At 44.0% G+C, this 26141-nt stretch overlaps 1 protein-coding gene across 1 annotated transcript in view; it reads right to left on the reverse strand.

The window, feature by feature from the left end:
• LOC145359772 (dynein axonemal heavy chain 11-like) overlaps positions 1-26141 on the reverse strand; it is a 375870-nt gene that overhangs the window by 168271 nt on the left and 181458 nt on the right. Inside the window, exons 43-48 of the mRNA XM_080214554.1 lie at positions 23148-23298; positions 21174-21305; positions 11670-11843; positions 8879-9083; positions 7862-8027; positions 4555-4657 (exon numbers count right to left, since the gene is read on the reverse strand). Of these exons, the coding sequence (XP_080070680.1) occupies positions 4555-4657; positions 7862-8027; positions 8879-9083; positions 11670-11843; positions 21174-21305; positions 23148-23298 (931 nt within the window). The remainder of the gene's footprint in view (positions 1-4554; positions 4658-7861; positions 8028-8878; positions 9084-11669; positions 11844-21173; positions 21306-23147; positions 23299-26141) is intronic.

Genomic DNA, 26141 nt, shown 5'->3' on the forward strand with positions numbered 1-26141 from the left:
AAGAAATGGCGGAGGTTATAGTGGATGGCTTGGTGGTTATTTTCCAGACGTCGCTGGATTCCGGGGAAGTGCCGGAAGATTGGAAAACGGCTAATGTTACGCCGTTGTTTAAGAAGGGTGCCAGGCAAAAGGCGGGGAATTATAGGCCGGTTAGTTTAACGTCTGTGGTAGGTAAAATGTTAGAATCCGTCATTAAGGAGGAAATTGCGAGGCATCTTGAAGGGAATTGCTTGATAGGGCAGACGCAACACGGTTTCATTAAAGGGAAGTCGTGTCTGACAAATTTACTGGAGTTCTATGAGGATGTGTCTAGGGCAGTGGATAGAGGAGAGCCAGTGGATGTGGTCTTTCTGGATTTTCAGAAGGCGTTTGACAAGGTACCTCACAAGAGGTTATTGCAGAAGGTCAGGGGACATGGAGTTGGGGGTAGGGTGTTAGCGTGGATAGAGGATTGGTTGTCAAATAGGAGGCAGAGAGTGGGGGTCAATGGGTGCTATTCGGATTGGCGGTTGGTGACTAGTGGGGTGCCCCAGGGGTCGGTGCTGGGGCCTCAGCTATTTACCATTTATATAGATGATCTGGAGGAGGGAACCGAGTGTAGGGTGTCGAAATTTGCTGATGACACCAAGATTGGGGGAAAGGCAAATTGTGCGGAGGGTGTGGAGAGTCTGCAGAAGGATCTAGATAGGCTGGGCGAATGGGCCAGGAAATGGCAAATGGAATTTAATGTTGGCAAGTGTGAGGTGGTCCACTTTGGTAGGAAGAATGGTAGGAAGGATTATTACTTACGTGGCGAAAAACTGCAGCAGGCGACGGTGCAGAGGGACCTCGGGGTCCTTGTGCATGAGTCGCAAAAACCCAGCTTGCAGGTGCAGCAGGTGGTCAGGAAGGCGAATGGGATGCTGGCCTTCATAGCGAGGGGGATTGAATATAAAAGTAGGGAGGTCTTGCTGCAGCTGTATAGGGCATTGGTGAGGCCGCAGCTGGAGTACTGTGTGCAGTTTTGGGCGCCGCACCTGCGCAAAGATATTTTGGCCTTGGAGGGAGTGCAGAGGAGGTTTACTAGGCTGATACCGGAGTTGAGGGGGTTGAGCTATGAGGAGAGGCTGAATAAACTAGGCTTGTACTCGTCAGAGTTTAGAAGAATGAGGGGAGATCTCATTGAGACGTATAAGATGATGAATGGGATGGATAGGATAGAGGTGGAGAGACTCTTCCCACTCAAAAAAGACAGTAGGACTAGGGGGCACAGCCTCAAGATAAAGGGGAGGCGGTTTAGAACGGAGTTGAGGAGGAACTTCTTCACTCAAAGGGTGGTGAATCTCTGGAATTCTCTGCCTGTTGAAGTGGTGGAGGCTGCCTCGCTAAATATTTTTAAGAAACGGGCTGATGGGTTCTTGATAAGAGAGGGGATTAAGGGTTATGGGGAGAGGGCGGGAAAGTGGAACTGAGCCACGACAGATCAGCCATGATCTTACTGAATGGCGGGGCAGGCTCGAAGGGCTAGATGGCCTACTCCTGCTCCTATTTCTTATGTTCTTATGTTCTAATTTGCAACAAAAACAGAAAATGCTGGAAAATCTCGGCAGGTGTCATCTGGATTTGAAACATTAGCTCTATTCTCTCCCCACAGATGCTGTCAGACCTGCTGAGAAATTTCCAGCATTTTTCTGTTTTTGTTTCAGATTCCAGCATCCACAGTAATTTGCTTTTATTTTAAGAATTTGCAAGTCTGGTATAGAGCTTTGTTTGTCATCAATGGATACTGTTCAATCATCCATGAGCTCACTTACAATTACCCATCCATTAATTTTGATGGATATAAAATTAAGGTGATCCTAAATACTTGAATTATTGTAAAGCCATTTTATAGTAACGCTCTAACCATTTCCTCTGTTTAATTAATGTCTTAGAAGGTTTATTTTCCTAACTCAGTTGTTGACTTACTGTGAAATCAAGACATCAGACAAAAAGATTTTAAAATAAAATTGAATGAACCTAATTGGCTCTCCTCTACTTCTTGTTAGCTGCTGTTAACTGACAATTTTTGATTGGAAGCACTTTTGAAATCATTTTCATCATTGGTTCCAGAATACTCATTGGCACACTTCATTCCCATGCAGTTGTGAATTTTTGCTTTATTACAACTCTGGTTTTAACAAATTCCAGTAAATCAGTCGCAAGACTGACAAAGAAATCTGCAGGGATGGTGCAAGTTGCATAATGGACAGATAGGAAATGTACAATCATACAAATGTTATATTGAAATAGTTTTTTCACTGAAAAAGGAGGAAAGCTTCTCCAGGTCTGAATTTTCATAGTGACAATGAACCTGTCCATCATTATGAAAATGGCTGTGGAGATCTGAATCCAGAATTCCCATCCCAAACAAAGCACCTACTACTTTCATGGGCGGGGCCTTTTGAAAGAAGTAAGCTGCCAGTTGAGATTGTTAAAAGACACAAATGTGTGGGAAAGTGCATAAACTCATTGGAATTATGAAGTTAATTGGAACTGCCAGTTCAAATTGATAGGGTCATTGGAATGATCAGATCCACTGGAACTATCAAGAGGTTGTCAAGAAGTTATCATGTTATTTAAATCAGCTCTCCTTTAAATATTTGAAAGAAAATTGTCTTTAAATGGAATTAACGAGCTTGGAACACTATCGTCCAAGCTCACTTGCCTGTGTTGCCTTGCCGGAAGAGATCCTCTCTGGTGAGAGTCCCAGCTGGTCCCCAGCGATGTGGACCAGTTGTGATGGCCTCTCTGGTAGAACCAGGAGCCACTGAGGTTTCTCCGGCAGGTTGAGGGCAAGGGGAAGTTACCCCTTGAACAGTGTCAGCCTGGCGCCGCCAGCCTGTCAGTGCCACAGTGCAAAGCCTGAGGGAGCATGGCCTATGGGGGCAGGGGGATCAGGTAGGGAAGGGTGGCCTGTTGCGGCTCTGCAAGTGATCGGGGGGGGGGGGGGGGGGGGCGGTGGCGGCGGCCAAGTTGCCACTCTGCAGGTGATCGGTGGGAATGGGAGCCACCAGTCTGGGTGGTGGGGGTACAGGGCTCACAATCGGACACAGTAACTATGGAGAGGCGGGGACTTGGTTGGAGCTGGCTGCATCAGCTGGTTGCCATTGCACCTGTGCAGCCTCAGAGGTCTGCACAGGCGCAATGGCACTTTCTGCTGCCAAAGCAGGCTTACTGGTGATTTAAGCCCTGCCCCCTTCCCTTACAGATGAGGAATAGTTTAACCCTTTGTTTCCGGCACTCAGGGGATAAGATCCTGGGTTTGAACTCGCACAAAAAAAGATCAGAAGCTCTCTCAATTTCATGCTTGTCCTGGACTTTGAATTTTTTTGGTAAGATTGACCCCTGTAAATTCCAATACATTTCCTCATGAGGGATTAAAGGAATTTAAATATGGTGAAATGGTTTCTATAAATTACATGCTCTCTTTTGAAATAGTGAATGCATCAGGAGACACTTTGTTTAATCTTAGCATAGGTCCTGAGAACTGCTAATGGTGGATGCTGGGTGAGTTGCTATAGTCAATGCAAGTACAAAGGACAATGGGTGAATGGCATTGATTTACACAAGGTGGCAGTAAGTTGACATAGGGGTTTTAAATGGCAATGGAGTGGATGGAGGGGCATAGGTTAGCATGGTGCTGATAAGGGATCATACAATTGGTGGATGATGGGATATGAGTTGGCATGGGTTGGCATCGAGAGGGCCTGAGATGTTTGTATGTGTGGACTGATTTGAGGGGTGATGGCTGGAGAGCTGCTTTTTGTTTTATTACTTGTTTTCATAGCTTCAACAAAGTACCACTACACTGAGGCTGGCCACTATTTCAGCCTGCCTCCACACCTGGCAGCCTCCAAACTCTTTCCAGCTTCACCTACCTTGACTTCCATTTTTACTTGTCCCCACTAATTGAAAATCTGAGCTTCAGGGGCACGTTCTCCTCGTTCAGATTTGCAGAGTCAAGTATTGTCCTGACTCTGGGCTCCCGACCCACAAAGGGGCCTCAGTCTTTTCAGATACATGTGGTGAGTAAACTATACTAAACGAGGTTCAAACACACTAATGTAAACCCATTTAATTACTAATTCAGGCAATTGTCACTTTAGGGCAGTTGGCAGAGCCTTGGTCTAGAGAAATGAGAACCCATAATCCTGGAATTGTTATCACTCATACCAAAATGAAGGACTAAAATCTGTCTTCCATAAACCCGGTGGCTCAGTGGTCAGCACTGTTGCCACATAGCGCTACGGACCCGGGTTCAATTTCCGGCTTGGGTCACTCTGTGCGGAATCTGCACGACTCCCTGAGTCTGCATGGGTTTCCTCCGGGTGCTCTGGTTTCCTCCCACAGTCCAAAAGATGTGCTGGTCATTCTAAATTCTCCATCAGTATACCTGAACAGGCGCCGGAATGTGGCGACTAGGGGATTTTCACAGTAATTTCATTGCAGTTTTAACATAAGCTTACGTGTAACAATAATAAATAAATAAACTTAAAAACAACCTTTCCTCGCTAGCTCATGATTTCTCTTTACCTGAAGCCGAGGATTGATGGTGAAGCTTCCTGCTGTTGGATTCATGCAGCTGATATATTGGCAGTTGTGGATTTCCTTCAAAGTTAACTTCTGACGATCATACCTGATCATTATTAAATATGAAAAATGGAGAACAGAATCAAGAACCTGACCAAATTGATAAAACATGAACAATAAGAAAGCGTGACGAGAATTATCTTGGGGTTAAATGGGTCTTAGGCAGTAGTATCAAAATGGGTGACAATAAATCAGCAATGCACCCTTCATCTCTCCCAAATTTATTTTACATCATAGAAGTGTGCTACTGCCAAATTCCGATTTCACTACCCCTCGTATTTAATAAGAGCCCTTGTATTGTTTCATGACAACCAAGTTAGCTGCATAGGATTTATTTTTTATACAATGCTATTGTATTTGTCTTTGCAAACATGCAAAATAAAATCACATTCTGAACACATTCACACACTGTGCTTTGGCGAATCACTGCTGTGTTACAACAGGTTCTTTAGTTTTAAGAGCTGAAGCTTGGATTAGAGTCTAAAACTATCAATCGTGACACAAGTGATTTATTGTTTCCACGATATACAATGATTCCATATTTAGATAATGTTAATAAATGCAAAGTCTGCTTTTGTATGAAGCACTGTATTTTTTTTCTTATTTATGTTTCTGTTGTTTGCTGGAATTGGAACCATTTTTGTATAAGTAAGTTCTCATTTATATGCAAGTAAAACATATGCAAGTGTCCAAAGTCCGTTCTTATGCACGAGCAGCTGACACAAAGATCTGAGGTGTAAACACCACTATAATTATACTGCCAAGGTAATTCAACAATTATGACTTGCATTAAGTCATGACTTACTACTGCATCTTCTTCATTTTTTCTTTCTAATTAGTGTATATGAGAGAAACTCCCTATCCTTACTAAAAATAAACAAAATAGTTTCTTGTTTCCACGCTGAGCCTTAGCAGTGCTTTAAATGCTCAATCTGTTGATAAAATATATAAAAATCAGGACTCTTAGATTTGGAAAAAATTGGTATTCTAAGCTCTAACAATTTCAAATGATTGTCTGTGCATTTTATATTAAATGACACACCAGGGAAAATTCAGAAGGTTGTTCATTTATTGGAGAGAACCACTGCAATTTTTAAAAATTTCACTGTGTTGGAATAAACAAATAATTAAATGAAACAATCTTTGAAATAAACAAAACCAGAAAAACCATATCACAGATTGCAGAAGCATAGACATTGCTCATCCTCCCCTTAACCCCATCCCCTAACCCCAACTCCATAAGGGTAAAGGAACACCATTAAAGGGCAAAAATACTTCTAAAACAGAAAAAAAATCATCTAACAGATGGCCCTTCTAACCACCAAATGGTCTAGACTATTTTTAGCTGCCGTAAGCAGTGGGCTGTGCTTAATTCATCAGCTAGCCTGCAGAGAGGGCTACTGTGCATGTGAAGACCTCTGTGTCCACACATGCGCAATAGCAACAACAGAGGCCTGACAAACAAAGAGAGCGTTATCAGGCCCCTGTTGCTGCAGGCAGTCTCAACAAATTCTCCCTCTCTGCAATTGCAGAGGCCCGTGGCTAATCGCTAGCTGCACATTGCCTAAAATGCAGCCCCCACTACCCAGACCAATCACACCCTCTTCCAACAATTGCAATGCAGAACAGGTCCCCCACTCCCTCTCCATATAGATTGCTTGCAGAGTGGCAGCAGGCCCAACCTCCCCCCACATCCAATAGCAGGCAGAGTGCGCAGTGGCCACTCTCCCCCCTCCGATCTGATCGCCTACAGACTGGCAGCGGGCCTCTTTTTCCTTTCCTGATTGAGCCAGCCCTTTAAGCCCCAAATCCATAGTCTTCGCCTCCTATAAGGCCCACCCCACTGGCCCCATTCCGCGACACTGCCTGGTGGGCAATACAAAGGTGCCATGCTGGCATTGTCCAACAGGCACCCCACCGTGCTTTCAGCCTTCCCGGGGTGCCTCACTGGCCTCTGGTTCTACCAACAAGGGCAGCACAGCTGATACCCATGGGGAGCAGATGTGTTCCTCACCGGACAGAACCTTTCCCGACGAGGCCATAAAGACAGGTGAGCCTGGACAATTGCGTCCTGGGTTCACTAATGCCATGCAAATCAACATTAAAATACATTTGAATAATTTATTCAGCCCATTTCCAGTGAGAGGCTGACCTCACCGAAAATCTCGCTATCGTAAGATCGTGAGATCCAAGAAATCAGGCATGACCCTAATTTCCTGGCTCTCGCACAATTTTACTGGCTCGCTCTGCCCATCAATGGGCAGGGTCAGCCAATTAAAATCCGCTCAAACTCGAGAACATATAATTATTCTCGGATTTATTCAATTTTCTCTCCTCATCTTCAACTTTGGCAATGCCCCCAATTGAATATTAGCTCTTTAATCGAGATAATTAAAAAACTCTCAAACTTGTACCCTGACACAAAATTACTAGAATTCAGTAATGTAGCCTAAATTTGTCTTTATTTGTCAGAATGGAGAAAATAATAAGACAGGTTGAAACATTTCATTGCAGTATTAGGTATTTGATAGTAAGAGGACTTTACATAACCCACATTTCTACAACATAAAAACTGGTTCCACTCATATTTGACCTGTAGCTACAACTCTTCCAGAATCTGTGACTCAAATCTGAAGTCAGCATTGATAGGGATTTGCAAAACTGTACATTATATCTGTTCATGCAGCATTCTCACCTGTGAAACAGAAGGCTATGACTCAAGCCCCACTACAAGACTTAAATTAAGCAGATAGTTTTGTGTAGTATGAGAATGCTGCTTGCTAGAGGTGCCATCTCTTAGATGTAAAACAGAGGTTCTGCTCTCTAAACAAATGAACGTACAAAATCTCATATCATTTTTTCAATGATAAGCAGAGAGATTTCCTGATGTCTGGTTCATTCCACAATCAACACCATTAAACAAATAATTTTGTCAATCATCTCAATGTTGTTTGTGAAAGTTTACTGAATATAAATTGGCTCCAGCATTTACCTATTCAATAGTGACAGCATTTCACAACATGATCATAAGTGAATTGCTATGTTCTGTGACACAACAGGTATTATTCAAATACAAGTCTTTTGTCCTTACTACAGAATTCCAGACTTCAGTAAAAAGATTTCTTTTTCTTGTTTTATGTACTAAAACAGCTAGAAGCACTATGCATGAAAGAATCAATTTATGCGCAATCAAAATCTCAACTGTGGTCTGGGCGCTCATCATACATTGTATGTGTAATGTTAGGCTTACCAGTGCTTGTAGTCAATGCTCTGGCGGATGAGTGCGTGAGGCTGAACTGTTCCATAAGCGTCTACCTCTGGCATATTCATGTCATCAATGAAATAAATTAGCTTCTTATTTCCAGGCGGTCCATAATTGCGACCAGCCTTTTTCTCAAGAGATTTCTCAAGAACACCTGATTTGTATTTACAAAGATAAAAACATGTAACTGTAATTAGCAGACTATTGGAAATTAATATACATGTCTTACAGATTAGCATAGAATTGATGAAAGTGCACTCAAATAGAAAGACATATTCGGAATGTCCAGATTTTCCACTGATTAATTTTTATGGATAGAAAATACACTTTGCGGAAGTTCAAGTAATTAATTACAAACAAAAACAGTTTAGGGGCCAAACATCCTTGAGGGTGACGGCAGCGATGGGTCTTTTCCATCACTGGCTTGCCCGAAGTTCACTGAGTCGGTGGGGTGATCATTCTGAGATCCTGCGTATTCTATTGATGGACATCTGTATTACTGGGCTCTATCTTGGGTATCTGCCAATTCTAAAAGGCCGGAAAGTTATGCCACTGCCAATTCTGGAGGAGAGGCCTGGTGTTCCTATAATCTCTCTCCTCTGCAAAGGAACTGCAATCAGTACCCAGTGTCCCCTTAGCGTTGACCCACTTACAAATAATTTACACCAAACCTTTGGTTCGAGGTGTCCAGCCCCAACATGAACGACCAGATGGATCCCACTTCCACGATTGGAACACAACTGCAATGTTGAACCGGGTTCCTTGAAAGACTGGAACTTCATGGTGATGCCCCACCTCACTTGATGGGGGGGTGGCAATAGGCTCCATAATTTACTAAGATGTGCAGCAATTCTCCCACATAGCCAGGGCTGAGAATGACTCAATCTAAACTTGTGTTAATAGTAATTGTTTAAAAATCTGTATTCTGAAAGGAGATGATCTCAGGAGGTTTTACTAGATATCAGTATGGGTTGCAAAATAGTCCAAGAAACACCAATAACTTACGCTGTAACATCACTGAAGAGGTGTAGTAGTTGAAAGGCACTTTGGACACCATGTAGTCTTCTGGCAGATTAGCAAGTCGATTTTGCACTAGGATGGTTTTGCCAACTCCTGCACTTCCCACAAGCATAACAGGCTTCCCTTTCTCCAGCAACAAATCTACAAAGTACTGTAATTGGGTGCTCTCAGCTGTAGGGACTAGGATTGTCTACAAAGAGCAATATTTATAATGCCAGATTAATAAAAGCATTAATACAGAACTTCAATAATTCCTGACCAATGCATAGTTTATCCAATTTAATCAATGTTAAATATTCCAATGGGGTAGTACCACCAACAGAAAGTTGTCAAGAAGGATAGGTCCTGGAACAGCTGCCTGGAGAATGGTACATTTCTAGGCCACTTCTCCTATGCTGCAGAAAATGCTATGACCAATGCTGCAACCCATAATGGGGCATAACTATTGGCCTTCTCCATACCTACAGTGTTTTCACTAATCTGAACAATAATGCAAGGTCACCTCATTTGCAGACTGATCCAAACATTGTGGTAGTAATGATGCCAAAATTTTCAGCATTTGTCATCAAACGCTCTTTGAAACTGACAGCAACCTTTAAGTCTGCAGGTGTGAAGTTAAATGCTTAAATCTAGAAGTTGCTGTCAGTGGCCTGGTACTTCTTCATAAGGTGCACTTTTGGGGATCCATCAGTTTCCATTCAATTGAAAATCACTGAACTTACAAGGGCTTTCCCTTTTACACTATTAATTCTGTTGCAAAAGTACATGAAAATGTTACACCTTGTCAAATAAGGTGTAAATGGAATTTCAACAGTGTACGAATTTATTATTTACATCCACAAACAATGATCCACAAACAATGACAGCAAAAGTGGCATTATTTTTGTGTGCCATTTTCCATGATCCATGGAACTGTCAGGCATACTTTTAATTGAAGGTGGCACTCAGCCTTTTTTTTTGGCCCATCTCTGCAGGAAGGCTTCAAACCCTACAGAATCAAATGGAATAATGATGATCATAAATCAGAGCTAGACCATTATGAATAATTAATTAACTATGTTGGACACAGCAGACAGCTTAGATTGAGTGGCAAATTTCCTAGAGTATAAGGTTTGCATACGATTCTCAAGTTAGGATCAGAATTTGCTTGCTTGATCACAGTGTGCATAATAATATGTGTGACATCATGTGAACAATAATTGAGCAGAATTGCTATGGAGTTGAAATAAAGAGCATTGATGCTCACATTGGTATCACATAAAATACCTGGCACTGAAGCTGGCTGCCCTCTCGTTGTTGTCTCAACACTCGTCATTTCATTATGCATGTGAGCACTGCAGACATTTGGGTCAAAACTTTCCCCTGCTCTTTAAATTTTGAAGAAACCCAACCTGTCTCACTCAGTTGAAAAAAAATCAGTATTTGCCATTTCAAAAATGTTTGCTGAGATAAGCCAGGGGGTTATCACTATAGTATTAGTCTTGCCTGACTGGTTCCACAACCTATCATTATCACATTGGGAGGCATGGAAGTTCACAGTCTGACTGACAGCCCCAAGTGGTTATAAAGGACTTGGGAGTGTAAATGCAGGCACTGATGTGACCATGGCATCACTGGTCCCCAGACTGTGACAAGTGTGACCAAAGTACAAGAGAATTTGGAACTTTGGCCCTTCACAAACCCTTCTTTCTTAATTCTTTGTACAAAACACTTTCAAAGTCAGTAACAGTATCAAAAATAATGAAGCAAAGCACTGGCAAGGAAAAAAAATAAACAAGGTGTCATAAACCAACTAATACATGAAAGCAAATTGCAGAATAAAGGGGAGGAAATGCAGCAAACGCACCTTGAAGTGAAGTCCTTAGACACTCGTGTGTCTTTTTACTGGGCGCATGATTTAACCTCAAAACATCAGTGTTAGGACCTTTACTGAAGGGATTTCAACATTGAAATTAGGTTGTCCTTGTCCACAGTCACATTTTTGTCCCCAAATTAGCAACTGCAAATTGGATCCCCTTCAAATAGGTCACGAGGCCAGGCTTCAATTTTTCAAGTTATACCCATAGACTGAGGGTTTGTAGGTCTTAGCATTCAGAAAATGATGGCTTATGCGTCATCATTATATATCCTTCAATATCTAAAATTTCACATTTAGTTTTGAATCTATAGTGCTCTCTACTAGGAAGACCTGGCAGTGCCAACAAAATCACATAATTCATCTTTGCCCACGCAATGGAAAGCTATGCAGGTCTACAATTAGACTCCATAGCCAGCTTCCAACAACAGGTGATTCTACGCAGACAAGAAATGGGCAACTTCATAGAATAGAATCCTTAGAGAGTGCAGAAGAAAACATTTGGCTTATCTAGTCTGTAGCACCCACAATCCCAACCAGTCCCTAACCCATAACCCCACATCTTTACCCTGCTAATCCCCTGACACTAGGGTCAATTTAGCGTGGCGATTCAACCTAACCCATACATCTTTGGACTGTGAGAGGTAACTGGATCACCTGGAGGAAAGTGCAAACTCCTTAACAGACAGTGACCCGGGACCGGAATTGAACGAGGGTCCCTGGCACTGTGAGGCAGTCGTGCTCACCACTGTGCCATGGTGCTGCCCACAAATAATTTCTCTTTGATAATGAAGGGAAACTGATGAGAAATTTCACATCTGAAATGTTAATCACCCTTCTCTCTTTTCCATTATTTTCTATTTTAAGATTTTTGGCATTTGCAGCTTTTTATTTTCTTTCCAGCTAAACAAGGATACTTACTTGTAGAGGGTTATCTGCTTCCATTTCAAATGCTGGTATCTTTTCAGACCAAGGAATAAACTTTTTGGTTTCAGGATCAAGGTAATAATCAAAGACAGTTCCCTGGGATGGAAGTTTAACAGCTTTCATTTCTTTACACCACCAATGACTGAACTCAATACGATAATCGACCAGCTGAAAAAGATAATCAACAATCACCCTTACTGTTTCATACAGCCTAATCTATGACTCAAAAGCCACTGTCTTTACATGATTTTATAAATGGATTTGATCGGGATTTCTGCAATGCAGAATAATCTAAAAGAACAGAAGCTCCAAATTGGCAGAAGTGCAGCAGAAGGCCCTGAATATGAGCCAGGATTCGGGCAATCCTGATGCCAGCTTCTTCTGGGAGATTTCCGGAGACCTGGTTCGGAGCAGAACCCATCCACGCCACCAGTGCGCAGGTTAGGTTTACTGGCCATGCTAAATTGCCTGTTGGTGTCAAGAGGACTAGCAGGGTCAATACGCGGGGTTACAGGAATAAGGCTTGGGTGAGATTGTTGGTGGTGCAGGCTCAATGAGCCAAATGGTCTCCTTTTGCACTGTGGTGAATCTATGATTCTATTCTATCAAATACAGACAGGGTGGGACCAGGAGCAAGGGTGTCCTATGTTCAGAGTTGAGAACCCCATAATTTCAGTTTGCCTCTGGGCAAGATTTAAGGATAGTACCCCAATGTGGTGAATTGCACTGGTCTACAAGAGGACAAATAGGCCCCATCGGAGAGGGCTGCAAATGAAGAAGGCAGAGGGAATCTTGGACTGCTGATGGACCTTGGACCACAGCTATTTGTGGTTTATGTGGCTGACAGATGTCTGAGATTCACCTTGGTGGCATGGGTACCTTTGTTGTGTGTAACGAGAAGCTGCATTCCCACTGAACCAGCATCTTCTGAGAGGGGCAGCACTGGAGAGCACTATTGAGTGTGTTCCTAGTATAACTGCCGAGGTCACTACCAGTACACATTCAATGCCAATAACAATATCAATTTAAAATATGTATTGAAACCATAAGAATCATAGAACCCTACAGTGCCAAAAGAGGCCCTTCGGCTCATCGAGTCTGCACCAAACACAATCCCACTGAGGCCCTACCCCCATATCCCAACATATTATACCCACTAATCCACCTAACCTAAGCATCCCTGGAAACTAAGGGGCAATTTCTTAGCATGGCCAATCAACCTAACCCACACATCTTTGGACTGTGGGAAGAAATCGGAGTACCCGGAGGAAACCCATGCAGACATGAGGAGAATGTGCAAACTCCACACAGGCAGTGACCCGAGCCGGGAATCGAACACAGGAAGCTGGAGTTGTGAAGCAGCAGTGCTAACCACTGTGCTACCGTGCCGCCCCTTAGCTTAAAATGCACATAAGTTAGCTTAAAATGCACATGCAAGAAATATCGTCAAAATCATTGCCTTGAATTTTCACATACATAATCATGCTAAAATAGCAGCAATAGGATTTGAGTGTTGCTTGGATGGGCCTACTTTTCTGGAGATCCTTCCCTCAGCAGTCGGTGGCAAAATGCAATGAAGATTTATTTTTGGAACAATATCTTTCTGCAGAGTCAAGTGTGCTTTCCCCAGTTTCACAGTCCTGAAAACCAGCCCCGCACTACTCCTCACCCTACTTCCATTCAGAACTTATCCAAGATCAACTGGCAACAAAACAATCAGCCTGAAAATGATCTTTCTCGTGGGTAAAGCTGCCTGCATTAGCACAACTGGCACTGGCACCTCCAATCTGTAGTCGAGGCCCAAGAAGCAACTCCTGAGCCTCTTGGTTTAAGTACATGATGTCTTCACACCATGAACTGTAGGTGCAAAAACAAGCCCAGAGACAAATCCATCCCTGTACATGTTATCTAAAAATCTCAAAGTAACTTGTGTAATGCAGTGAAAGTGGTCACACCCACATCATACAGAAACCACACATCACATGCCCCTCCATTATTCACTGTAGTAGGTTTGAGAAATTTTTTTTTTCCCTTGTTTTTTCAAACAAACTCACCTGGCCTTTTTTCCTTCAAGCCCTTTTTGATATTAAGCCCTATTAACTCACTCAGCTTCCCTCTCACTCCGCTGCCCGCTGTCTACACCAGGCCTCCTTTTAAACCTGGCGCTGATTTAAAGCAGACTGGTCCACAACTCTTTCTAAACACTCCCTCAGAATTCTTAAAGCAGTAAATACAATAAAATAAATGCTTTAAACAGTTCTACAAAGAACAAAGTGCTTTAAACTTATTTTAAACAGGTTTTTAACAGGTAAAATCTTAGCTCTCTCTCTGCTCCTTCACTCGTCTGCTCCCCCAGGGTCCTCCCCAGTGACCATGTCTGCAGTAAGTGCAGGTTGCTGGAGGAGCTCCAGCTCAGGGTAAATGAGCTGGCCTCTGAGCTACAGACACTGAGGCTCATCAGGGGGAGAGAGGGTGCCATTGTCAATGGGGTGCAAGTGACATCCACCCCCCCTAGACTGGCTAACTCTAAGGGTCAGGGACAAGAGGGGGCTGCTGGGAAGAGGAAGGGGGGTGAGGAGCGGAGGCCTCAGCCTCTTAATCTGCAAAACAGGTTTGAGGTTCTTGCTGCCAGTCTGGAAGAGGACGAGACAGGTGAGGTTGGTGAGCAAATTGCACACGGTACAGTGATGCAGCAGGACATAGGCAAAAAGGGGAAAAGGAACGCAGTAGTAATTGGGGACAGTGGGGTGAAGGGTATTGACACTGTCCTTTGTCACAATGACAAAGTGCACAGAAGGGTGTGTTGTCTGCCTGGTGCTCGGGTACGGGATGTCGCAGCTGGGCTGCAGAGGAACCTGGAGTGGGAGGGTGAGAATCCAGTCGTTGTGGTACATGTGGGTGCCAATGACGTAGGCAAAGTGAGGACTGAGGATCTGGTGAGGGAGTATGAGAAGCTGGGAATGGAATTAAAAAGTAGAACCGACAAGGTGGTCATCTCTGGGCTACTGCCTGAACCGTGTGCAGACGGGCGTAGGGTTGACAGGATTAAGGAAATGAACGGGTGGCTCACAGATTGGTGTGGGAGGAATGGGTTTGAATTAATGGGGCATTGGCACCAGTATTGGGGTAGGTGGGACCTGTTCGGGCGGGATGGGGTTGGTCTGAACCGTGCTGGGACCAGAGTGCTGGCGAATCGAGTAAAGAGGACTGTAGACAGGGCTTTAAACTAATTGGGGGGGGGGAGGGTGCGAGGGTAGGTGACGTTACGAGGTCTAAAGTTAAGGAGAGGGTACAGGTAAGGGAAGAGGCCGAGGATGTCCCAATAATAGAGGGAGTAGGGGGCGTGAGTATGGTTGGTGGCGTTACGGCAAATAGGGTCCAGGTGAAGGCTGGGATGAAAGCGCTGTATCTGAATGCACGAAGCATTTGGAATAAAGTGGATGAGCTGGTGGCGCAGATCAACACAAATGGATATGATCTCGTGGCCATTACAGAGACGTGGCTGCAAGGTGACAGGGACTGGGAGCTGAATGTCCAAGGGTATCAAGTGTTTAGGAAGGATAGGCGGGAGGGAAAAGGGGGGGGCGTAGCTCTGCTGATTAAGGATAGCATCAAGGTGGTAGCAAGGGATGAAATTAGAGCCAAGGAGCAGAATGTGGAATCGTTGTGGGTAGAGATTAGGAACAGCAAAGGGAGGAAGACGCTGGTGGGTGTCGTCTATAGGCCCCCAAATAATGATCTGGAGGTGGGGTGGGCTGTTAACGCGCAAATAAGTGCGGCGTGCAGGAATGGGACGGCCGTAGTTATGGGGGATTTCAATCTGCGTATTGATTGGTCGACCCATGTTGGACGCGGTGGGCTCGAGGAGGAGTTCTTGGAATGCTGCCGGGATAGTTTCCTTGAACAGTGTGTGTTGGAGCCGACGAGGGAGCGAGCTATCTTGGATCTGGTGCTATGTAATGAGGCGGGTAGAATTAGGGACCTTGCAGTGAAGGATCCTCTTGGGGAGAGTGATCATTGTATGATGGAGTTTCTGGTGCAGATGGAGGAGGAGAAAGTGGGTTCCCGGACACGCGTACTTTGTTTGAATAGAGGGGAGTACGGTAGGATGAGAGAAGAATTGGCGAATGTGGACTGGGGGAGTGCATTGGAGGGAGGGTCTGCTGAGGAGCAGTGGAGGATCTTTAAGGAGATCTTTCTTGGTGCTCAGCAGAAATTTATTCCGATGGTCAAAAAGGACTGTAGGAGGAGAGGTAATAAGCCGTGGACAACGAAGGAGGTGAAGGAAAGTGTTAAATTAAAAGCGGAGGAATTTAGAGTAGCCAAGAGTAGTGGGCGAGAAGAGGATTGGGAGAGGTTTAAATGTCAACAAAGATTGACAAAGAAGTTGATAAGGAAGGGTAGGAGAAACTATGAAGCTGGGCTAGCGCTTAATATAAAAAAGGATAGCAAGAGTTTTTATAAATATATAAAAAGGAAGAGGCTGGCTAGGGTGAACGTTGGTCCTTTAGAGGATGAGAAAGGTGACCTAGTGGTAGGGGATGGGGATATGGCTAAGGTATTGAATAACTTTTTTGTTTCTGTCTTCACGGAGGAGGACGTGAATAATTTGCCGGGTGTTAGCGATGGAAAGGTGGTAGGACTGGAGGGTCTTAATGACATTACTGTTACTAGAGAGGCGGTGCTCGACAGACTGGAGGGGCTGATTGTGGACAAGTCCCCAGGACCGGATGGAATGCATCCGAGGGTTCTGAAAGAAATGGCGGAGGTTATAGTGGATGCATTGGTGGTTATTTTCCAGACATCGCTGGATTCCGGGGAAGTGCCGGAAGATTGGAAAACGGCTAATGTTACGCCGTTGTTTAAGAAGGGTGCCAGGCAAAAGGCAGGGAATTATAGGCCGGTTAGTTTAACGTCTGTGGTAGGTAAAATGTTAGAATCCGTCATTAAGGAGGAAATTGCGAGGCATCTTGAAGGGAATTGCTTGATAGAGCAGACGCAGCACGGTTTCATTAAAGGGAAGTCGTGTCTGACAAATTTACTGGAGTTCTATGAGGATGTGTCTAGGGCGGTGGATAGAGGAGAGCCGGTGGATGTGGTCTTTCTGGATTTTCAGAAGGCGTTTGACAAAGTACCTCATAAGAGGTTATTGCAGAAGGTCAGGGGACTTGGAGTTGGGGGTAGGGTGTTAGCGTGGATAGAGGATTGGTTGTCAAATAGGAGGCAGAGAGTGGGGGTCAACGGGTGCTATTCGGATTCGCGGATGGTGACTAGTGGAGTGCCCCAGGGGTCGGTGCTGGGGCCTCAGCTTTTTACCATTTATATAGATGATCTGGAGGAGGGAACCGAGTGTAGGGTGTCGAAATTTGCGGATGGCACCAAGACTGGGGGAACGGCAAATTGTGCGGAGGGTGTGGAGAGTCTGCAGAAGGATTTAGATAGGCTGGGCGAATGGGCCAGGAAATGGCAAATGGAATTTAATGTTGGCAAGTGTGAGGTGGTCCACTTTGGAAGGAAGAATGGTAGGAAGGACTATTACTTACGTGGCGAAAAACTGCAGCAGGTGACGGTGCAGAGGGACCTTGGGGTCCTTGTGCATGAGTCGCAAAAACCCAGCTTGCAGGTGCAGCAGGTGGTCAGGAAGGTGAATGGGATGCTGGCCTTCATAGCGAAGGGGATTGAATATAAAAGTAGGGAGGTCTTGCTGCAGCTGTATAGGGCATTGGTGAGGCCACAGCTGGAGTACTGTGTGCAGTTTTGGGCGCTGCACCTGCGCAAAGATATTTTGGCCTTGGAGGGAGTGCAGAGGAGGTTTACTAGGCTGATACCGGAGTTGAGGGGGTTGAGCTATGAGGAGAGGCTGAATGAACTAGGCTTGTACTCGTTGGAGTTTAGAAGAATGAGGGGAGATCTCATTGAGACGTATAAGATGATGAATGGGATGGATAGGATAGAGGTGGAGAGACTCTTCCCGCTCAAAAAAGACAGTAGGGCTAGGGGGCACAGCCTCAAGATAAAGGGGGGGTGTTTTAGAACGGAGTTGAGGAGGAACTTCTTCACTCAAAGGGTGGTGAATCTCTGGAATTCTCTACCCGTTGAAGTGGTGGAGGCTGCCTCGCTAAATATTTTCAAGAAGCGGGTTGATGGGTTTTTGATAAGAGAGGGGATTAAGGGTTATGGGGAGAGGGCCGGAAAGTGGAACTGAGCCACGACAGATCAGCCATGATCTTATTGAATGGCGGGGCAGGCTCGGAGGGCCAGATGGCCTACTCCTGCTCCTATTTCTTATGTTCTTATGTTCTTACTTCATGTTAATGTATCAGACACCATTTCAGATGCTGTGTGATGTATCACCTTCTGGGATGTTGGGCACTCCTGCTATAATGAAGACCCCAAGGGCTCATCTACTGTTGATCTAAGGTCTTTGGGAACTTCACGTTGGGTGATTTCCATTAATAGATGGTGGAAGATTTCCCATTCACTTAATTTCAAGTGAGAAACAGGGAGAATGGGCAAACTCCACACAGACAGGCTGGAATTGAACCTAGATTCCTGGTGCTGTGGGGCAGCAGTGCTAACCACTGTGCCACCGTGCTGCCCAATTGAACATTTTAAATCTAAAAATCTCAATTTTACATTCCTAAACCAGTTCTCAGGCAAACAGGATAATCCAGTGGATTGTAAAAATACCTAAAATCAATACCAAGGCAGAATTAATTTCCACAATGTTAGCAAGAAACCCTTTGTGGTTCCTTTGAAAACTGATTGCAGTATCAATGAGCAGGATTTAACGTGACCTGTCATGGCAGGGAAACAGTGCAGCCACACCCACTTAATCATGGGAGAAGCCCCACTACAACCTTCTGGCAATGGGTAACCTCCCAAGGTTAACCTGATGTTGTGAGACTTCTTACTGCATTCATTTGAGAGCCTTTCACACCTTCCTGGCCTTCTGCTGGAGGAGGGTGCGGGCTCAGATGGAACTCTGGTTGGAGAGGGGTGCGGGCTCAGGTGGAACTCTGGTTGGAGAGGGGTGCGGGCTCAGGTGGAACTCTGGTTGGGGAATGGTGGTGGAGATTCTCCCAAGTCCATCCTCCCCCTCCATCCTCCACCACCCCCCACAACCAGAGATCCATCTGAGCCCGTCCCTTCCTCTGGCAGACACCTGCGGAATGCCAGGAAGGTGCTGCAGGCTGTCCAACAAGTGCAGTAAGAAGTCTCACAACACCAGGTTAAACTCCAAGAGGATTTTCCAACAGGACTTTAATCTGGTGTTGTGAGACTTCTAACTGTGTTCACCCCAGTCCAACGCCGGCATCTCCACATCAACAAGTGCAGGTCAGAAGGATGGTGGAGGGAGAGCAGCAATCCAGGTAGGTTGGGGGTGTGCTCTGCCGAGGGGGGGACCTGCCTCCCAGGGCATCCGATCGTGGCTCATCCAACCCTCCCCCCTCTGCTCCCCGCCTCCCCGCCCCCCCCCCCCCCCCCCCCCCGCCGGGCTTTCTCTGTTTTGTCTGTAGTTTTTGCGCTGTAGTTTTCTATGTTCTATGTCTTCCGCGCCCGGGCGCGCTGTTTCACTCTTTTTCGTACTGCATATGCGCAGTTCAGAACTCCAATTGTTCTGGCAGTGCTAAGCCCCACCCCACAGTGCAGACCAGACTGGAACTGGCAAAAAGCATATGGGCATGCTGGAATGGGGATTTTGGGCTTGGATCCGTTTTATGTCCTGATCCGGCACTTAGCCTCCGAATGGTAAAATCTGGCCCAGTATGTCCAGTTGAGGGACCAGATTGGAGTGCAGAGGTTTCAACTGAAAGCCAACCTACGCCATCACCATCCCTTCATTCACAGCACACTACTCACACCCCCCCATCTGCTTTCACTCACACTTTGATACAAGGCCACTGGTGGGTGCATTGCTGGTAGCCTGCCACATCTCTTTCTGGCAGCATGAAAAACTAAAGCCCCAGTTACATAGGGGCTTTGTAACTGGCCCCTATGAATCCCGGTGAGTATATACAAGTGCAGGATATTTGATGGTTGCAATGTTTTATTCCACAGCAGCTAGCTATTTCTCTCTGTTATAAGACCTAAATCTACCGAGCCAGCGAGTGAAGGTCAGGAACTTCAATTCCTGATTGGCCTTAGAAACTACTGAGCATGCACAGACCAGAATGCACAGATTTTATGTTTTGCATTTGTGCATAAGAAAAACAGCACATAAAACCCAAGGTAGATGACCAGGAAAAAAACACTATTGCAGGCAAGTGTCCCAAGCTGGGGAGAGGAAAGGTCCCTAATAGGGGAGAGGGGACAGGAGAAGTTCCAAAAGGAAGTCTCAGGCAAGGACAAAAATAGGTCACAGTTAAGGAAGAGAGAGAAGCAGGAAATAGGCTTCAAATAGGAAAGGGTTGTAAGGAGCAGACTCTAGAAGCAGGGATTCAGTAGATTTCAGGTTGATGACTCTGTGCTGCAGGCCATTAGAGTGAAGTTACTCCTTTGGAGCAGTAATATTCTGCTTGGCACCACCGAAGAGCTGAATTTGTGCTTGTGAGTTAGTAAATATCCAGGAATCCAGGGTAACAGAATCACAGAAGACAAGTCTGAATCTCTATGAGCCAGGTTATTTTTGAAGCAAACTTCGGAGGCAATTCCATGGCATGAAGGTGAAGGCTAGAATCCTTCGTAAGAGCAACAGTTTCAATAAGATTTGTTGACTTACATTGTAATTGGTGTCTGGGTGGGTTGTTGGGAAATCCGCGGACTCTGTCCTGGTTTCATCTGCCTTTAATGTTGTCTTGTGATGTGTCTGATGCCAGAAGGCTGTTCACTTGTATATATATAAATTGTTTTATCTTCCTGACCTTGTACAGTAACGTTTATTTTTGTTTGTTCAAAAGCTGTGGAATCTTGTAGTTTTCTTCACTGAACAAACATCTCAAATCTCAAACTTTGTCTACTTTAAAGAAAATGTTACTGGTCCCGAACAGGATCTTACCAAAAATAGGGGGTCTGTTCAAGGATTATACCATTCTCCTCATTAGTGAAATCACCTCACAGTGAAACAAATGTACACAAGTGAATGACCATAATAATTTTCAAAACAATAAACATAAAAGGGGATAAGTGTGTGTGTTATACCACTTGCAGACTTGCCTTGATTCTTCAGGGACATGCAGCGGTATATGTCACTGTCCAATAATATCAATTAGAAATGCCAAGCTGATTATGCAGGTAGCAGTCTGTGGCACTGCCTGATCACAGTAAGAAGTCTCACAACACCAGGTTAAAGTCCAACAGGTTTATTTGATAGTCCTATTGGAGTTTAACATGGTGTTGTGAGACTTCTTGCTGTGTTTACCCCAGTCCAATGCCAGCATCTCCACATCAGCACTGCCTGACCCCCAGGGGATCAACACAGACTTGCTCAGCATCACTCAAAGGGAAGCACTGCAGATGAACTTCGAAGTGTCAAACTAAGAATAGGTGAGAACTAACCTGATCCTGATATACAGCTCCACCGAAGGCCCAAATACAGGCAAAGACAAAATAAAGTTCATAAAGTTCTCGTGGCGAGTCAGGAGGTACGTTCTTTGGAGTAAGTAGACAGTCCAAAAGGGAACAAAGGGTCTAAAATGATATTAACAGGATTAGATTAGCACAAAAACTGATAACCGCGTGAAATTAAAACTGCATTCCCACAACAGCCCACCAGGTGAATTTTTTTGCAGTGTAGCACACCTTACAGACTAGATTAATCTCTGCTCTGTGTTGAATTAGTCAAGATAGCAGTAGGTGTGGTGCACAGATCTTTTTCCCCAACACAAATTCATTTGCTGGGATCGCTTACGTCTTTGTGAGATTGTGTAAAATGGATACTAGCGAATTAGCAGCCATCTGACATCCCTTCTGATTTTAATTTCCATTAAAATTGGGTGTGATATAAAAGATGCCACCGATTCACTATCACACAAGATCAAAATCTACTCTACTGACCCAATTGTCAGATGCACATTTGTGAGTACTGAGTGCTGACAGAGATATACCGGGCAGAAATTTATCTCATAATTGAAAATTCAACTTACATAATGTCTAGATTCATATGTAAAGACTATCCACAGAGATATGGTACCAGAGAGCACTGCATAACAAAATGTAAACTTTTAGATTCAGTCACAGTACTGAATATGATGCAGTTATCAGAAGACATTCTTTTTTGCCAAGAACATCTTGCTCTATATTTGGGGGCATGCTCTTCACTGTCTTCCTTCCTTCAAGGCCATAAAGCTGGGTCCTCCTTTGCCAGAATGTAGCCAGCAGCATCTCAACTGGTTTGTTCAAATTGTAGGCTTGCTGCCCTAAAGGAGCACCAGTTTTATATTTTGCAGTAAGCGACACTATTACAGACACAAAGGGCGGAATTTTCCCATCCCACCCACCACGGGATTCGTAGCAGGTAGGGGGCAGACCATGGAAAGGTCCTTTGACTTCTGGCGGGATTTCCCGAACTTGGAAGAAGCGCGGCCAGAAAATTCCACCCAAAATGCCTGTTGTGACATCTTCTTATGCCCACTCCCGAGGCAGGTTGTCTATTGAGATGAGTGTAGCGCCTGCATGAAGAACTAAAACTATGATTTCCAAATGAGAGTCTTGTTGTGGATGGCTGAATTCCTGCAAGCCACTAAGTTGAGTTTGTTAGCAATGCGGTTGTAATGTTAGAATTGATTTGTAGCAGCTTCGAGTACTCCAGATGTTTCCCTTATTAGATGCAACTGCCAACATCTGCGGAGAAAGAATAGAGCCAATGTTGAGTCTAGATGACCCTTTGTCAGAGCCCACGAAGGGTCATCTAGACTTGAAACATTGGCTCTATTCTCTCTCCACAGATGCTGTCGCACCTGCTGAGATTTTCCAGCATTTTCTGCTTTTGTTTCAGAGTCCAGCATCCGCAGTATTTTATTTTATAGATGTGACTGCCGTTGCCTAATGTCTGACACAACTCAATTGCTGTATTGCGTGGGAGGATCAATCTTCTAATGTATTCCCAAAAGATCACAGTGAAGCGGCACATTGGACTCAACAGAGTAGAAAGGGAACAAACAGACCATGGTAACTTTCTGACTGCATGCTGATACCAGGAAACCTCACCCTCTGGAATCCAAAATAGAAGTTTGGGTATATGCTGCTCAAAATATCTTTGCCATTATTTCAAACGGTTAGAAAATAATGTGTAATTGCACTGAAATTTCTCCAATGCATATGCAGCATTTGAGATTCCTTATGTATGTTCCCTGTTTATTGATTCCAACACCTCAGTAAAAACTACTGAAAGAATTAATAGATACAGTAGTAACATGATTAAACATAATTTAAAGTTATCACTAGCAGCAGTAAGCTTCTCATATTTAAGTGGCTTATGAAAACCTGCAACCTCTCAAAGTAGACCCTGGGAGGGAGTAAATATGACAGTACCTGTACCATGCTATTTTCAGGAATGGGGGTGATGGTCTTTATGGAAGATCGTAGTTGCTCCAGACATGAAGGAACATATTTATCAAAGAGAATGGTCAAGTTGGTTTTTTCTGACTGGTAAATCCTTGTGTCAATCCAACTGGTTACGTATCTGTGCATTAAGAATCACAATGTTATGGCTACATGCAACTTTTCTTTTAGAAAATGCAATCGTAAATGCCTGGGATTATACAGAAACCTGCCATAAGGGCTGAAGATTTGATTGTGGGTATATGTCAAATTCTGGCCTTAAATGAAAGTTTCCTTTTCAGGACTGTGGGGGTGGAACTTCTGCACGCACCTACAAGTCATCGATTAAAAGGAGGATAAGATCATCTAAGTCCTGGCTGATAATGGTGGAACAAAGTCCAGAGACTGATTGAGGCTTGATGTGTAGAGATTTGAGTTTTTCTTACATGCTAAAGCTGCTTCTTGGCATAGGATGAGGGAGTAGCCAGATTTCTATACTGGCACAGGCTTGGTGGGCCGAAGGGTCTGACCCTGTGCTGTATTGTTCTTTGTTCTATACTGCAGGGATGAGGTGCAGGGGACCTTGTCAGCATTTTGGGTGTCTTTACAATTGGACACATTTAGATTTCTGCAAAGTGAAGAGATACAGGAGACAAGGCAGGAATTTGCAAAGGAAGAGGAGTCAAGAATGTTCTTTTTAGGGCATGGGGATGGGGGTGATTGGCCCTGCCACTTTGCTGAAATGTCCTAAACAAAACCACAAAAGACATCCTTTGCAACTGTGACTATCCTACATTTTCCTACCTCCTTCTCCTTAACCTACACAATAGAATACCTATAGGGCAGAAGAGGCCATTCGGCCCATTGAGCCTGCACTGACCACAATCCCACGCTGCCTTATTGCCATAATCCCACATATTTACCTTGCTAATCCCCCTGACATGAGGGTAAATTTAGCATGACCAATCAACTTAACCTGCTCTCTGCAGCCAACCACATCAACTTCCACCAACACCTTCCTTTGTTGTCATATTCAGTCATTTAGTTCCACTCTTGGCTACCCCATCATTGGCAGCGCATCTTCAGTAATTGTTTTTCTTCCTACCCATACATCATTTCCTCAGGAGTTCCTCATTTATATACAGCATCAATAACCACAACTTTCATTTTAAAAATACCTTAACACAGGAGCACTCATGAATTAAATTTGACAACAAGCTACATGCTAAGATATTTAAATTGATGATCAAACACTCTGTCAAAGATACAGAGCACCATAAAGGAAAGAGAGACAGAAAAGTTTAAGGATGAAATTCCAGAGCTCAGAGCCCAAATGGCTGAAATTTGGCCACTGGTGGTGGAGCAATTAAAATTGGGATGTGCAAGAGTTCAGGATTGGAATTTGCAGAAATCTCAGAGGATTGTAGTGCTGGAAAAGGTTACTTGTAATTGGCACAGTTCATAAATCAAGCTACAAACTTCTAAATATTATATTTTAATGGAACAAAAACCAAGTTGACAGAAAATACCAAAAAGGTACAGAATGGTCAAAAACGAAATGGATCTCCTTGTAATCTATCAAATATTACTTGCATAAGTACCAATGACCAGGTTTAGCCTGCAGGAAAGATTATCAAAGTAATAAGTTACAATGTAATTTAGAGAATACTTAAGAAGTTAAATTTCTTTCTCAGGGAATGTTAACAAACCCCTGGGATTATTGGCCCAATGGAGGTTACACTGAACTAGAAAAAGAGAAGTCAATAGAAAGTCTGCTGAATGCAAAGAGAAGTTATTTTCACAAATAACTTCCCCTGTATGAGTTGGTTCTCAATTTAATAAAATATTAGGTGTTTGTGTCTTTCTAAATAATACTGAAAATGTGCACACCTTAAGCCTCATAGATCTTTCAATGATCTTCACCTTAAAGTTTAAACAAGTCACAGAAAGTAAATAAAGTCTATCTGAGTTTCTACAAAATGTAAAACCCATGCCGTTCTGGTCATTAGCAGACTGATCACCTACAGGAGATAGTGATTGTCAGTCAGCATAAGCTATCTGCCCCATGACTGCTGAAGCCTCCATCTGGTGAACTTTGGGAAAGGCTGGGCCTCTTGCTTGGGCACTACATGTTTACAAAAAATAAGCATCATGAAATTTGTATATTCTGGCATAGGATCACAAGCAAGGCTGCGTCTCTCAATAATCTTTGGAGAGTTGGCATGACTGGGTTAGAAATAGAGAAGGGGAGGCTCTGCAGCAAGTTGAAAACAAGGCTGAGAATTTAAAAATTAAGGTGTGGAAGAACCAGAAGCCAATGGAGGTCAGTGAGTTCAGGGTTGGTGGGTGAACAGGACTTGAAGCGAATTAGGACATAGGCAGCAGAATTTGCAATGAGCTTGAGTTTACAACAGTATACGTTGAAATATTGGCCAGGAAAACATTGGAATGACTAATCCAAAAGGCAACAAAGCTGTAGGTGAGGATGTTAGTAGCAGATGACTTGAGACAGAGAATGAAATGTATGATAGTACCAAAGTGGAAGTTGGCGATGGAGATAGGAAGAGTTTGGCAGCTCAGCTCAAGATCTAATAGGACTCAGGTTGCAAACAATCTGCTTCAGCCTCAGAGAGTTTCCAGGAAGAAGAATGGAGGAACAGACTCTGTGACAGACATCTACAATCATGGGGTCATCTTCCAAGTTGACTATGATGATACTTAGTTCTGCTATCAGCCCCTCTCTTGACCCTTCCATGAGCCTGTGTTGTCAGACTGCTTGTCCTTTCTCCAGTGTTGGATGAATTGTGATTTCTTCCAGTTTAATGTTGGGAAGACTGAAACCATCACCGTGACACCCTATCATTAGCTCGCTAATCTCAGCTAATCCAATATTCCTCACTGACTATTGTTTCACTTTGCTCATAATAAAGGTATCTAATTTGATTCTCAGAAACATTCTGCCACAAAACCTGCCCTCCTTTACCT

Source organism: Carcharhinus amblyrhynchos, chromosome 2, assembly GCF_965287045.1.
Source record: "Carcharhinus amblyrhynchos chromosome 2, sCarAmb.v2.hapA, whole genome shotgun sequence".
Taxonomy (NCBI): Eukaryota; Metazoa; Chordata; class Chondrichthyes; order Carcharhiniformes; family Carcharhinidae; genus Carcharhinus; species Carcharhinus amblyrhynchos.